Consider the following 16,508-nt stretch of genomic DNA (forward strand, 5'->3'; position numbering starts at 1 on the left):
TAAACCAGCATTTATGGAAACCCTAGAGTGAGTTGGATGCTTTGGTAGTGCTCTCAGGCAGTAAAGTTCAAAGTATGGTCTGTGGCCCAGTGCCAGTCCACAAACTACTTATTTTGGTCCTTATCAAACCAGAATGAATTGAGAGTGAATGTTTCTAAACCTTAACAACAATTTGATGGACTAATTCTGTGTCTATTGAATTGTCATAAAAGAATGTGGCTTGTGTTTTGTATGTCTTTGTTTTTATTTCATTTTTCCAGTAATTAATTTTTCTACTGTGTTTAAGGAAAGTATGGGGTACACAGTGCATTTGGGGAAAATGGGCCTTTCCTTTCCCTTCAAGTGTAAGCTAGCCTTGTACTTCTCTTACATAAAGGGCAACCTGACATGGGATTTTTTTTTAAATATTTATTTTTTAGTTGTAGTTGGACACAATACCTTTATTTCACTTATTTATTTTTATGTGGTGCTGAGGATCGAACCCAGGGTCTCGCACGTGTGAGGCAAGTGCTCTACTACTGAGCCACAACCCCAGCCCCTGACATGGATTTTTTTTAGAAAGTAAAATTTCTCATGAAAACCATTTGTTAAAAATAATGCTGGACCCAATTAGAGACTGAGATTTTTGCATATCATAGATGTGCTAGTATATGTTCACAGACTAACAAGTTCTTTCTTTAGCTGGCACTAAGGAGTAAGTTAACCAAGTGGCTCTTCAAACTAATCACTATCCTTGACAGGTTATTAAAAAAAATCTCTCAATCTCTCTCTCTTCCTCCCCCTCCCTCTCTCCTTTCTCTCTCTCTCTCTCTCTCTCTCTCTCTCTCTCTCTGGGTATTGGAGATTGAAACACTTTACCACTGAGCCACATTCCCCCCTTTTAAGTTTTTGTTTTGAGACAGGGTCTCACTAAGATTCTTAGGGCCTTGCTAAATTGCCAAGGCTGGCCTCAAACTTTTGCTCCTCCTGCCTCAGTCTCCTGTTTCACTGTGATTTAAAAAAAATTATATATTCAGGAAATATAATTCCATGGCACAAAATTAAGTACACAACTCTATATTTTGCTTTTCCCCAGATAATGTATTGAAGATAATTTTACATATAAGTACATCAAGTGCTTTCTTTTTTTCCATTGGATAAATTTTCCATTATATATTTTAGCAGACCCCCTATTGAGGTACTTATGATTGTTTCTCATTTTTATTATTGCAAAAATGCAGTAAATAACCTTGTACACACATTTTATACCAATGCAAATATAACTGGAGGAGAAATCCCTAGAAATGAAATGGGATCTAAGTCCATATATTTAAAATTTTTATAGTTATTGCACCATTTTCCTCAACGACTAAGTGCACTCCCACCAGCAATTTATGAGAATATTCTCCCTGGTTTGTTGACATAGCTCTTATCAATATTTTTGTATTTGCCAAAGGTGTTTCACTATATTTTTCATTAGTATTTCTCCAATTATGATATTAGCTATCCTTTATCAGTATAGAAGCCATGAATTAATTTTGATAGTCAGCTCTCCAGGTATAGAACAATTAAAACGACTTCAGATCACTCTATTTTCAGAATTTCCTAACCTGCTACCTTAATAGGTTCCATAAGTTAGAGAACTTTGTTCATTTTCTTTTATTCTGCACCATTTTCTAGAACCATCCCCAGCATTCATTGAATACCCCAGATATTTCACTTTAAAACTTGCACCTGGACTGGGAGTATCGTTCAGTGATAGAGTGCATACTTAGCATGTGTGAGATTCTGGGTTGAATCCTCAGCAAACAAACAAACAAATAACAACAACAACAACAACAACAAACAAAACTAGTATTCCCTAGGGAATACTACAGTGGCTGGCACAGTAGTAAAGGCTCTACAAAAGGTAGAAAGATTAGACAAAAATAAAACCAGACACGTTCACTCACTACTCTACATGGTCATGTAATCATCACGTAACTATTTCAATCTCTTTTGCCATGTCAATTTCAAAAGGAAAGATAAAACTGTCATGCTCTATACATGACAGTTTGACAGTTTAAGTGTCACCACGATCTATATGATCTATTGTTCCACGGGAATTATCTTGCTAAATTAACTTTAAAGTGCTACCTTTTATTATACAGAGAAATACACTGTTGTTTTCTCTTTTTAATATATAATTAACTTTTAAGATCACATTGTGTTTACTTTGTGCTTTCTTTGTCTTGTGCATGCGAGGCAAGAACTCTACCAACTGAGCTATAGCCCCAGCCCTACTTTGTGCTCTGTTGAGTATCTTGCAGGGGGTGGGGAGTGGAGAACATCTTTTTTTATTATTATTATTAGTTGTTCAAAACATTACAAAGCCCTTGACATATCATATTTCATACATTTGATTCAAGTGGGTTATGAACTCCCATTTTTACCCCGTATACATATTGCAGAATCACATCGGTTGCACATCCATGTTTTTACATACTGCCATGCTAGTGTCTGTTGTATTCTGCTGCCCTTCCTATCCTCTACTATCCCCCCTCCCCTCCCCTCCCCTCCCCTCCCCTCCCATCTTCTCTCTCTACCCCATCTACTGTAATTCATTTCTCCCCCTTGTATTATTTCCCCTTTCCCCTCACTTCCTCTTGTATGTAATTTTGTATAACCCTGAGGGTCTCCTTCCATTTCCATGCAATTTCCCTCTCTCTCCCTTTCCCTCCCCCTCTCGTCCCTGTTCAATGGTGATCCTCTTCTCATGCTCTTCCTCCCTATTCTGTTCTTAGTTGCTCTCCTTATACAATGTTCTCTACAGGACTTATTTATTTATTTTGATCTTTCTTCACTCTTTTGGCCAAGCTGAGGTTTTCTGAAGTGTGCTCTGGGCCATGGGGAAGAAAACAGATTTAACACTCAGAATCCATACTTCTTGGTTAAACCGTTATCTTTGGCTCATTAGCACCACACCCTGACTTCTTTGTCTGGTAAGGGATATTGGCAGTGACACCACATAAATAACTCCTTTTAAAAAGTAGTGATCCAAAGGCTGAAGGGGCCTTGATCATAATTATCTAGCTTTTATTTGTTTAAAACTTAATCTATTATAACTGTTCGACATCTACTAATACATTTAATCCTATTATCCCATTTTACAGATAAGAAACCAGAAGCAGAGTGAAATTAGGTAAGTCAAATGAGGGATCACAGCTAATAAGTGCTGGGTTCTGGTTGTCTTTGAGCCCGAGCAGTCTGGCTCCAGACACCACTGTCATAACTGCTTTGTTGTGCAATTTGTAAAAGATAAAACGTTTTCTCTCTTCTTTTAAGCGTACATTTTCTAAAGCAAGCCCCCCCACCTCCACCTCCGTGGAGCCCTCCGTGCTGTCAGCGGTCAGTGGCGACACCAAGTGGCAATCTTTGTATACTGCAGCCCGTTCATAATTTCTATAAACCACCTTGCTCCAAGCTTGTGTTCTCTTTCTCTCTCTCTCTCTCTCTCTCTCTCTCTCTCTCTCTCTCTCTCTCTCTCTCTCTCTCTCTCTCTCTCTCTCTCTCTCTCTCTCTCTCTCTCTCTTAAACTTATACCACAAATACCCTAAGTCAAGCCAATATATTCGGTCTGCAGAGGCATCTTGGAGCACTAATCTTTCAGAGACAAGTTTGCTTCCAACTGGATTGCTATTCTTCAACCAATTTTTTCCTTTATCTGAGGAAGAGGTGTTTTATTCTAGTGTTAGCTTGTATTCTGGACTTTCTTTTTTACCTCTCCAACTATAATTGCATTATTTATGCCTGTCTTTTCCTGCCTCTTCTATTTCACCAGGGCCTGTATCTACAAATAAACTCTTTTTTTTTCCTACCCTGCAATGATGGGGGTGGATAGTGGGATTGAGGGGGGAGAAGCATACAAACAAACCTCTCCTTAAACAATCACCCCAAATTCACCTTCTTAAAGAAGAGTTCCAGTAAAGGGATTGCCTTGCTGAAAAACCCCAGTTCTTGAGCTAGGGGTGTAGCTCAGGAATAGAGTGAGTGAGTGGCATGCACAAGGCCCTGGGTTCAATCTCCAAAATCAGAAATTTACACCCAACAAGACACCAACAAATAAAAGTGCTCAATTTTCTTCTCAGAAAATTCAGTCCAATTTCAGGATCCTTTGAAATCAGGTCCCAGTTTGCATTCTAGTTATAGCTCAGACAATTCTCTACAGTTCCCTACACAGCAGCTGTAAAGTGATAATATTTTTAAAATGCACTTTGTTTTCCTAAAGTTTCTCTAAAGTCTAAGTTTCTTTGGAAACTTTGCTGCTTGAAATCATATCCATAACAATAAATCATCCCACATTTGTCTGTAGGATACAAGTTTCTTTGACAAAGAGAAGTAGCCTTGATTTTCAACCCAGGTGCAGAGCTGCAGATAAGGGATATCTGGACATGACATTCCACATCTATCTTTACTTTGTAGTTCCCAAGGATACAGAAATCTGAGTTCACTTCACAACTCAGACCTGGTGGTGACACCATGTGACACAGTCCTTTGCTTTAAGTTTACCAAACAATGCTTTTTAAATTTTTTTTCAATGTCTTTTTATTTAGTGCTAGGTAAAGACAAAGTGACTTTCTTTCAGGGGCATGAAGGGGTGTGTTGGCCAAAATACATAAATTCTAACACACTATGACTAATTCACTCAAACACATTTTCTTTTTCTTTCTTTCTTTTTTTTTAAAGACAGAGAAAGAGAGAGAATTTTTTTAATGTTTATTTTTAGTTTTCGGTGGGCACAACATCTTTATTTTATTTTTATGTGGTGCTGAGGATCGAACCCAGTGCCCCGCACATGCCAGGTGAGAGTGTTACCACTTGAGCCACATCCCCAGCCCACTCAAACACATTTTCAAAGAAAAGTTTTCTTTTAAATTCACCTATTATCTATCCTTCCTCCAGTTCCTATAATGACCCTATGTTTTATTTTTGCTTGTTTGTTGAGATGACCATTTTTTTTTTTCTGGTGTGTGATATCCTCATTGCAATAGGTTAGATGTTTGGCTGTGTTGGGTTACAGATTTGTCTTTGGACTTTATGCTGATTGGGCTAAGATATAGGATTTGTATACTTAGGTTGTCCAAAGTAGGCATTCAAAATTGTTCACTGCAGTAGATGCTGAATTAGAGTACTTGGGTTCTACTTATATTATTTGGATTGATGATATTGGTTTCAATCTCAGTTCTTGCAGTACCTTTATTAGTGGGCTCATTTTAACTAAGTAAATGCACTCCATTTGGCCAAAGTTTTATTTTCTTTAAAACAGGGGAGGGGCTATTTCTTCAAACCCTAGAGCAAGAGCTTTGGAGTCAAATCTTTGTTGGAATGTGCCACTTATTATTTGTATAAGTTTTATTTTTCTGAGCCTTTGTTTGTAATGAGTAAAATGCAGAAAATACCAATAACTGCAACATAGATTTTCCAGTGTTACTATGAGGATCAACTTGGTTGCTGTAAGTATCACCATTGTTGAACATTATTCTTATTCCTACTATTATGTGAGGCTGGAAAATTTTCTTAACCTTCTGAGCTTCTGCATTCTTATGAATAAAAAATGGAGAAATAATGGTACATACTCCATGGGGTTATCATGTGCATTATTAAGTGAGATGAAAAAAAAGAGTAAAGGGCTTTGGACAGTGCCTGGCATATACGAGGCTCAAAATACATGATCTGATGTTATTAGTATTAGCTTTCTACTACTAACCACTCTGTGGGCCAGAAGTTCGTGATAAACAGTTTCATGCTAAGGACAGAACCAAAATCAAGGGACTGACAGGCTTGAAACGGTGAAACAGAATGGGCATTGGTTTCAAAAGCAACTAACACGCCCAGCACTGGGTTTGGACCCGCCCAGTCCTCATTAAATATGGCAGCGAGCCGGGCCGTCCTACTGCGGTTGCGCGTGTTGAAACTCCTCCCAGCAGCTCCTCCTAGGCTGCTGTGCCCCCTCCCTGCCCGGGCCGAGGTGCCGGGCTAGGGCCCTCCGTGGCGCGCACGCGCAGACGCCCGCTGGGCTGAGCTGATACTCTGGAGGCGCCTGTCACATGAGCCGCGCGCCAGCTCCGCTCCCCCTCCTCCCTGACTGGGCTGTGTGAATGAAGCTCTGCCGGCTACGTGGGGCGCTAGCTCAACTTAGTGTACTGGACGCCAGAGCCGCCTGAGCGCGCTGCCCACCGGCAGCGGACACAGACTCCGCAGCTCCTAACCTCGGCGACAGGTAAAGGCAAATGGGCTGTCCCTTCCCCAACAGGTCTTTAGTGGGCCCCTCGTCCCCGGCCCACCCTCGGAGCACCCTCTGATCATAGCGACACAGGGGAAGCGCTCCCCTGCTGGCTCAGTCCCCCGGAGACGGGGTTCCCCTTGTCCAGACGCCGCCCCCTGGCACTCCGAGGAGGTAGACAGGCTAGTTCTAGCTAGTGCGGGGCGGCATCTTCCCGGGAGCCCAACCCAGTTCTCCGAGAAGGGTCCCTGGGCTGCCCAAGCGAAGGTTCCTTACGGAGCGGCGCCAAGAGTGCCCTGCTTTCGCCTATGGTCCCCTTTCTAGGACTGGGATAGGGTGTCGTTTTCTGGGAAAGCTCAGTCGAGGCCCCTGTTCTCCCTCCGGCTCTGGACTTGCTTCAGGTTTGTGTGGGTCTTTGCGAAGTCGAGTTCATACTCTCCGAAAAGTAGTCGCTGCGCGTTTTCCTTTTGCCACTTGAACGCGTGTGGCTGGTTCTCGCTTGACTTTTTGAGCCTGGCGCTTGAGCGCCTTTGCCAGTAAGGGGTAAGAGAAAGCTTTTACCTTTACACTGATGCGCGTTTACCTTTATGACCATTTCAGAGCAAATCAGTTGCCCGGAGTTCCGAGTGAAGTTGTACGTGTGCCCGTGCGATAACGTCAGTGGAAACTGCCCCCCCCCCCATAAATGAGGGAAATACAGAAGTTGGAGCACTAAAAGCCAGTAAGAATCCGCTTTACATACACTTCAGACATTTATTAGCAGCTTTCTGGATTTAACTACAAATGCTAAATTTCTCCTTGTCCCAAGACGCGCACAATACTTCTTAACAATGAAATAAGAGAAGGAAAAAATGAAAAAATGAAAAGAAAAGGTAAACCAAAACAAACTGTTCCATGTTCCACATAAGTCTTTGGAGCTCCTTTTCCTGATGAATTCATCCTGGGACTTTCTAAAGTTCCTCGTTTCCTAGGACGTGGCGAAACTTTCCTTATCCAAGGCACTGTCTTTTCTCTCTTGGTGTTTTGGGGATGGGTGTACACATTAACCTTTTTGTCCTTTAAAGAAAAAAAGGTCATTAAAGACAGCTAACATGATTCTTTTAGTAGTAGCCTTCAGTGTTTGTACTTTAGCTTTTTCAATTCAGAAGTGGACGTTTTGGTTGTATAGAAATAGCAATCTACTTTGATGTTCAGTAGGTCAAAAAGGAGAGGGCTTTTTTTTTTTTTTTTTTTTTTTTTTGAGAAAAAGCAGATTGGCTTGTGTGCTAAGTAAGGAAGACCCAATTATTAAGTAAGAACTTAAATGGACAAGTAGAGTGTTTAATATATTAAACCACCAAATCAAATTATGTACAGTAGTCAGACCTCTCATTTTTTTGTCACATTCCTATTTCTTTTCATATTCTTGCAAACAGTATTACCTAAGACTAGATTTGAAGTTGTAATAGTAGGAATTAGCTAAATTAATTAGATTGTAATTAAACTAGCATTCTATTTTTGCATTTTCCTTTTTCTTTGATTAATTTCACCCTGTTATGAGCAATATGCATTCACTATAGGAAATTTGCAGAGTGGGGAAAATAAAATGGAGAGGAAGAACCACCACCCAAAGGGTATCATCATTCTTTACTTTTATTATACTTCCTTTCTTCTTCTTTTTCTTCCTATGTAAGACCTATTTTAAAACTTTAGCATATACAAAATTTGCTCTTCTTTCTACTGATCACTTACTGTAAAGTTGGGTATTTGGGGAGTTGAGGAGGGGGTTGGGTAGTAATGCTGCCTTTCATTCTACATGCAAGACTTTGCAATAGGAAAGATACAACAGTTATCTCATCCAACCACTCATCCTTTGAGATTCTGAACCCCGAGTACTAAAGCTCCAGTGATTCATGTAGAATTCAAAACTGAATGACAATATGAACTTACTCTAGATCTCTGATTTTCTTCAGCAATACCCTGATGCCCAAGGAATATGTGACACTACTGTGTCTGGTCTGCCTGTCTTTAAAAGAGAGATTCAGAGAGGGGCAGGAGATAATTTTCAATCATTTGAATTTTTTTTCTTTTTAAGTGTTTATTTTTTCTGTTTGCATTTTCAGATTTGGGGCTTTAGCATATTGCAGAAACGAGGACCACATAGCTGTTTATCTATCTCAGTGCCATTCAAGTTTCCCTACGAAACTGGGGGGCTCAGGGAAACTGAGCCTGTGACCCCAGTGTGAGAGAAGATACGATCAAGATGGCCATGTGGCAGGGTAAGAAATTAGCACTTATTCCTCTAACTGGTTGTTCTTTCTCCTCTATCTTCCACCCCCACTCAACTCTCCAAGTCAGTGGCAGGCAGCCAGCTATTTCTTTAATTTAACCCTTTGTCTTTACAAGGACAAAGCACATTAATTTAAAAGAAGCTGCTGCTAGCTCGAAGTTCAAATTATTTTCAAGTGGTAGTTGGGGGAAATTAGAAAAATGTCATGCCAGAAGCATTTGAAATAATTCTCTTCATTTAAACATGTGCTCATGGGGGTTATATGTGAGGAAATGAGAAAGATGTTTTCTTATTTGCGTGTCTCATTTGTTACCAGCAGATTTGTATCACAAGATTCTGAAAGATGGGGGACACAGATATTGGTACCTCTCTGGCTTCCCCTTTGCAATAAAGACCTTCTTGGGATTTAGGCAGTTTGAAAAAGCATGTTTAATGTTGTAATGTTTGTACTTGCTGATAGAAGAAAAATGCCTATTTTAACAATGTAAGCTACCAAGAACCAAGTTCAACAGTGTCTTAGCTGATAGATCACATCTCTTGTGAACTTGTGAATTTGTCTCACATGCGAAGTTATCTTATTTTTGATGGGGTTGAGGATTGTGTCCTTGGGGATTGTATTGGAATCTTCAGAGGTACATGGCATTCTTATGTTTATCACAAGGGAGTTTGTGTTTAAGAAACAATAGATAAATAACACCAAAATTGGTTGTGATCTACAAAAGGTTAAGGACCACTTAGATGGAGTAGAGTGAAGTAGCTTGAATATCTATAAATATTCAACAGATAGGTTTCTAAGTGGATTAACGTATCTTTTAAAGATATTTCATTGTGCTGGTTATGGTTTAAAATTCGTAGGCATGCAAATGTCACAGTTTTGATTTATATGGATTGTCAAAGATATTGTTGAAATGGGATTTGGCCTGAATGCTGGCATTGACTCACATAATGGGCATTCAGGAGCAGTTTGGGGGGCTGGGGTTGTGGCTCAGTGGTAAAGTGCTCGCCTAGCATGCACGAGGCACTGGGTTTGATTCTTAGCACCACATAAATGTAAAATAAAGATATTGTGTCCACCTAAAACTTAAATATTTTTTTAAAAAGAGCAGTTTGGATAAACTCACTTAAATCCCGAGACATTCCTTCATTCAACAAACAGAATACAAGAGATGGATAAGATGCAGAACCTTAGAGTGTTCCTTGTGGTTTAGGAAAGACAGACATGAACAAATAATTGTGTAATGTTGAACCAGTGTTACAATAGGGAGAGGAGCAAAATGTGATGGAAGCCCAGAGAAAAGCATGATGAATTTTGAATCTTGAACTACTCTAAAAATGAGTAGGTGTTGGCCAGATGGGCAAATGAGAGAATTGCATTCTGGCAGACAGAGCAGCACTGTTAGGAACTTTAAGTTGCTTTGTTTGCCTAGTATGAGATGTATAGGGGCATGACCTCAGACAAAGCAGGGAAGGTAGTTGGAGGAGGCCAGAAAATAAAGAACCTTGTATGTTCTAGGAAGGATTTTACACTTTATCCTGGAGACAAAGATTCCAAACAGGGAAGTAACATAAGCAGATTTTGTTTTAGAAAGATTACTTTGGCATTGGTGCTGAGGTGGGGTGGGAGCTGGAGATAATGAAAGCCTGGATTCATTCAGGAGGTTTCTGGAATAGTGATTTAGGAGAAAGATGGTGAGAGTCTGAGCAGAAGAATCAGGGGCAGTGAGATTAGAGAGAAGAGGATAATTTCTAGAATGTACTGTGACTGGATGTGACAAGATTGCCAGCCAGTTTGGGGGCTGGAGGCTAGTGGTGCCATTGAGAACAGGAGAAGTGGCAGAAGGACCCAGTTATGGTAGAAGCTAGAGTACTGAGCTTAGGTTTGACCTATCTGGGTTGAGGTACGTTTGGGCTGTCAGGTCACTGTTTCATAGATAGTTTTTAAATTATAGAACTGGAGATTGTGCAGGTAGGGCTATAAAATTTTGTTCCTAATGATGCATGAAGAGCTTGTGTTGTTTTTCCCTATGGCTAATGACATGTCTTTAGTTGTTAATGATTTATTTATTTTACAATAAAACATTTTAATGTTTGACAAACCTTAAAAAAGATCATATTTTCTTAATAAATAATACATCTTGCAAGGCCCTGAAATCTTCTCTTCTTAAAATTACATTGAAGTGAAACCTCATTTTTCAAGTATTAGTGAAGAGAGGAGCAGTACACATAAGTAAATTCTTTTGATCACTACAGCCAATCCCTTCTTTTGTACAACTTCTGAATTGAGAAGTATAGTGACATGATATTTTGGAAGGCAATATGGTCTAATAGTTACCTGTGTGGGTCTGGAGTCAACTCTTTAGTTTCTATCACTTGGTAGTTGTGAGGCTATGGGCAAGTCACTTAACCCCTCTGTGTTTAAGTTTCCCCTTTTATGAAAATTGGGTAAAAATAGAACTCACCTTATAGTGTTGTAAAGATGAATTAAGCTAATACATGCAAAACACTTGGAACATGGTAAGTGCCATATAAATGTGTGCGTTTATTATAACCATAAAATGCTTGTTTGGTGTATAATGATGTTCAGAATATTGTTTAGTGTATAATAGTGCTCAGTAAAATGTAGTGATAGCTATTACTACTACAAATACTGCTATCACTATTATTTTCCTTTACCCTGATTGGGTTTGGGATTCTGTTCTATGGAGATAATTTCAGTTTGTCCTTGGAATCCCTGAGAGTCTCAGAGAATATCTAGCTTAATTTAGAGATTAAGCAACATGCCTAAGGTTAGATAGATACTAGTTCTTCTTAGTGACAACACTAAAACCCAGATTTCCTGTTTCCCTATCCCAGTATTCTTTCTATGGAAATGTGTCAAACTCAACAAAGCTTCTGAGTCAGTCTCTGAGGAGCTATTTGAGAAAATGTAAGAGGTAGAGAAACCCAAATCTCCTTGGTTTCTTGGATCATTGCTGTCTAATTCCTCCATGGAGAATTTAATCAGAAACCCTGTACCCCTTAAACACTGTCAATAGTATTATTTTGATTTCACTTTGATCTTTCCAAGTTGCCAAGACTGGCCTTGAACTCTAATACATGTTCTGTCCACATTAAACAGAAGGTTTTTGACAACTTATGGTGAGCCTTAATAACATCAGTTGTGCTTTGTCATTTTTTATTGAATCCTGGGCCTTGTATATGGTAGGCAAATGCTTTATCATTGAGATACATTCCCTAGTCCCTTTTAAAAATGTTTTCTTTTGAGATAAGGGTCTTGCTAAGTTGTTGAGGCTGGCCTCAAACTTGGGATCCTCCTGCCACAGCCTCCTGAGTAGCTGGGATTATAGGTGTGTGCCACTGTGCCCAGCATAATATCAGTTTTATTGGTCTAATGGTCAAAAAAATATTGAAGGGCTAGGGTTGTGGCTCAGTGGTAGAGTGCACACCTAGCATGTCGTGTGAGGTGCTGGGTTCGATCCTCAGCACCACATAAAAATAAATAAATAAAATAAAAGGTATTGTGTCCAACTACAACTAAAAAATATTTTTTAAAAGAGAAAATATTGAAGAGGAGACTACCCACTTTGAGGTTGGAGACTTACATTGTCAGGTGTTATTTATTTATTCAGTTAACATTTATTGAACTTGAGTTGTGTGCTGGGCCCTAGAGATGCAATGGTCAAGGTAAACAGGCATGGTTTCTGCTCTCCTGGAACTTACTGACTACTAGGATAAAAGTAACATTTCAAATTAATGAAATTATTTATTTAACAAACATGCTGAAATAATTTGGAAAAAATAGCACCTACTTAAATTTAGAAGGATTAATATTATTTTGGGGGGTACTGGTAATTGAACCTAGGGGTGCTTTACCACTCAACTATATCTCCAGTCCTTTTTATTTTTTATTCTGAAACAGGATCTTGCCAAGTTGCCAAGACTGGCCTTGAACTTTAGTCCTCCTGCCTCAGTCTCTCAAGTCCCTGGTATTATAGGTGTGCACCACTGTACTCAGCTAAAATAGTTTTTCTTTATAAAGGAGGAGGGCATCAGAATTTCTTATGGTCCTTTAAAAATATTCTTGCTCAGGTCTCATGCCCCTCAAATTATGCTTCAGTCTTAGGACCTGAACATTTAAAGAAGCCCTGTGAGCAATCCTGATGCGTAAACCTGTTTGGAACTGCTGCATTAAATAAATAAAAGTTTTTAAAAAAGAGAGTAATGATAAAGGAACTAAAAAAATTAGAGGAGACTGTATAATCTTGGTGTAGGGAGGATATTTGTGTGCATAATATCAAAGGCAGAATAATAAAGAAAAAGATTAATATCATCAATTATATGAAAATTAAAAACTTCTGCACAAGCCATAAATAAAGTTAATGAGAAAATTAGGAATAATTGCAACAAGACTTATTATCCTTAATACATAAACACTTAGCAATAAGAAAAATAGGAGGGTTTTACTAGAAAAAAGTACAATGGATGGGGAAAATGTGCAAAGGAATATATATAAAAGGAGAAATCCTAATGACCAGTAAACATGAAAAAGGTACTATCTCAGGTGTAGTCAAAGAAAGGGAAATTAGAATGGGAGGCAATTTTCTCTGATATAATTTGCAAAGATTAAAATGGAATGACTGAACTCAGTGTTGGCAAGAACTTGAGTGAGCAACCGTTTTAAAACACTTCTAGTGGAAATGTCAATTTGGCAATATTTATCAAAAACTTTAAAAAAATGGGTTTACCACAGGATAATGGATGGGACTTGAGATCATTATGTTAAGTGAAATAAACCAAACTCAGAAGTGTCAAGGGCTCATGTGTTTTCTCTCATATGTGGAAGCTAGGGAGGAAAAAGGAAAAAAAGGTGTGTGGGGGATCCCATGAAAATAAAGGGGCATCAATAGAGGAAAGGACTAGGAGGTGGGAGGCGGGGAGGGAGTGGAGGAGCAGGAGAGGGATATTGACCAAATTGTTACATTGTGTGCATGTATGAATATGTAACAACAAATTCTGCCATTATGTATATAATGCACCAATAAAAATGTGGAAGAGAGACATTCTAATAGAACTAAAAAGTATGTTTACCTTTTGACTACACAATTCATTTTTTAAAAATTTATCATAAATAATTAAGGATGTGCCCAAGGATGTATCATAAAGATATTAGTTGCACTGTTTTCTATAATGGGAAAATTGGTTGCACACATTCTTTATCAGCTGTATGGTGTCGGGTAGTTAACTTGCCGTAGTGCTCCTTAATTTCTCCATCAGTAAAATAGGTATGAAATAGTAGTTAACCTAATAATCCCCAACTTCAGGGCCTATTAGGATCACCTGGGGAATCCCAATTTCTGAAGCCCAGGCCTCACTCAGCTCAATTGAATCTGAATCCCTGAGGGTGAGACGGAGAAATTAGTATTATTAAGTTCCTCAGGTGGTTCTATTGTGCATTTGGGAACCACTGAGAAGTTGTTGATGACATTAAATGGGAAAATCATAATGACTGGCATATGGCAAGAATTCAATATGTATTATTGCTATTTTAATATTAATAGTATGACCACATTTTAACATGTGTTTGTACCCATGTATGTATAATATTAAGAAATATCTCAGATGGTATATGCAAAAGTATTAAATAGATGTATCTTGGTTGTAGAATGTGTGTGCTTACATACACAGGCACTGTGTTTGATCTCTAGCACAGCAAAAATTGTTAAAAGAAATTGTTATTGACTTATTTTTTAATCTGTGAATAACACACATTACTTGTTGAAGTATACATTCTGAAGGAAATATATATGTGTATATATGTGTGTGTGAGTGTGTATATATATACACACTCACACACATTTTATTTAAAAGATATTTACATTTAAAAACTGAAGAAATAGTGGAAAAATAAGAATTAATACCCCATTTGAATCAAATGTATGATATGTCAAGATCATTGTAATGTTTTGAGCAACTAATAATAAAAAAAAAAAAAACCAAAACTGAAGACATAGTTTCTGTACCAGGAGAATATAAGTAAATTATGGCAGATCCATAGAGCATAATAACCTGGCCATTAATCAGGACTAATGCTGTGCAAAATATTCGTGAGATAAATACAGAATGTAAAGAAATGATTCAAAGTTGCTAAAGTGGCTTGCTTCAGGTGATAGTATACACTTACCCCCTCCACTTAATTTTTATCTTTTATTTTCCAAATTTGTGCAACAAATATATATTACTTTTTTTTTATACCAGGGATTGAACACAGGGGTGCTTAGCCACTGAACCACATTCCCAGACCTTTTTATGTTTTATTTAGAGACAGGGTCTCTCTGAGTTGCTTAGAGCCTTGATAAGTTGCTGACGCTGTCTTAGAACTTGTGATCCTCCTGCCTCAGCCTCCCGAGCTGCTGGGATTACAGGCATGTGCCACCGTGCCTGGCTATGTATTACTTGTATAACACATGAACAAATGATTTGAAAATGAGATGTAAAAGTCACTCAACTATCAAAAAGTGCCTCCAACATGGAGCATAGCATTTGGATTTATGAAAAATTGTTTCAGCCACTCTGTGTCCCCCTCTACCTTTGAATTAAAAAAAACAAAACAAAACAAACAAACAAACAAAAAAAGCAACCAAGCTCTGGAGAGTGTGGTTAAAGCAGGATTTTTGCTATTAATACTTCCTCAAGTACTCTTGTAATTTTTGGCTGTCTTATTGATTCCAAAATGTCCTTTGGGGAGTGAGAGTGTGGGACAGGGAGATTATGTAAAAATGGAGGGGAATACACTGCATGGAAAGAAGACGTTACGTAATAAGATGAGGTGACATAATATGTCAGGGTATGCATGAAATAAGGCAGAGGAAATTGTTATAAAATAAATAGTTGCAAGGAGAAACTGTCCTGCTGGCTTCAAATCCAAAGGGAGTGTATGTTTCAACTTTGCAGATTTTTTTTTAGCACATCACAGGGTATTTGTAAACATTCTGGATATTTAGCTAACATTTGGTGGGCCAGGAGGGACTGTCACAAAGCAGTCAGTGAATTGAAGACAGAGGGTCAGTGTGAAATCTGGGTAGCCCCATGGATTGCTAATTGGACTGCTATTACCTAAAAAAAAAAAAAACCATCTGGTCCTGACTATTGACCAAAATGTTAGTACCCTTGTGACTCTGGAATGAAAGTCAGGTTTTTATAGCAGTAGTAAGGAAGCAGTGCCTCTCCCTTTTTTTTCCCTCCATCTGGCACAGTGCCTTCCTTACAGCAGGTACTCAAGAAATGAGTTCTTTGTCAATTTAAAAACAAACATATAATTTTTTTTAAAAAAAATTAAATGAGTTCTTTGTCTCTCTTTACCTGTTACCTTTCCACAACTCAAGAGAAATAGATGGGGGATGAATTGTGGTGGAAAGAATTGAGTAGGGGGTAAATGAAAACAGCCTTTCAGGAAATTATTCTTTATGAGTCAATCATTCTTTCCCAAGCACACAGCTGCAGGCCCTGGAATCTGATACACCTGGATCTGAACCCAGTTCTGCCATTGGACAGCCAAAGTTACCTAAACTCTAAGAGACTTAATTGTTTCATCTGAGGTCAAGTACAGTCTCTGGAGACAAACTAGCTGAGTTTGAGTTTTGGCTCTGTCACTACTAGTTCTGTGACTTTGGGCAAGTTATTTAATCTCTTTGTGCCTTGACATCTTCATCTGTAAAATGGGATTAGTAATGAGAGCTACTTATAGAATTATTGGGACAATGTGATGCATTAATACATTTATACAGCAATTTGACAATTACCTGGCAGTTGTTGAATGCATGCAAAGGCTGGCCTTTATTATTAGAATATGCAAAAAAGATAATATTACCTCACATACTTCTGGGTGTGAATGAATGAGGCTGTCATGGAAATGGCTGGCTCATTGTAGTTGCTTTGATTATATTATAATTGGGGCATAAATATAAAATTAAGTATGTTATGAAAGGGATGTTTTAAAAC

The 16,508-nt window shown here is 38.5% G+C and overlaps 1 protein-coding gene across 3 annotated transcripts in view; it reads left to right on the plus strand.

Annotated features, from left to right (window-relative positions):
• Positions 1-6,052: 6,052 nt before the first annotated feature.
• Positions 6,053-16,508, plus strand: part of Clcn5 (chloride voltage-gated channel 5) — a 160,887-nt gene continuing 150,431 nt past the window's right edge. For 2 of the 3 annotated variants that reach the window (XM_058578705.1, XM_046442553.2), the window contains exons 1-3: positions 6,053-6,238; positions 6,842-6,962; positions 8,344-8,499. Coding sequence is in view for 2 of the 3 variants with exons in the window: in XM_046442553.2 (XP_046298509.1) it covers positions 8,484-8,499 (16 nt within the window). In the remaining variant the exon portion in view is untranslated. Of the gene's footprint in view, positions 6,239-6,521; positions 6,643-6,841; positions 6,963-8,343; positions 8,500-16,508 lie in introns of those variants that run through there. The other variant, XM_058578704.1, reaches the window with a different exon arrangement.

The sequence above is a fragment of the Marmota monax genome, unplaced genomic scaffold (assembly GCF_021218885.2).
Source record: "Marmota monax isolate L192 unplaced genomic scaffold, Marmota_monax_Labrador192_F-V1.1 WCK01_AAM20220418_F8-fsc00170, whole genome shotgun sequence".
NCBI classification, from domain to species: Eukaryota; Metazoa; Chordata; class Mammalia; order Rodentia; family Sciuridae; genus Marmota; species Marmota monax.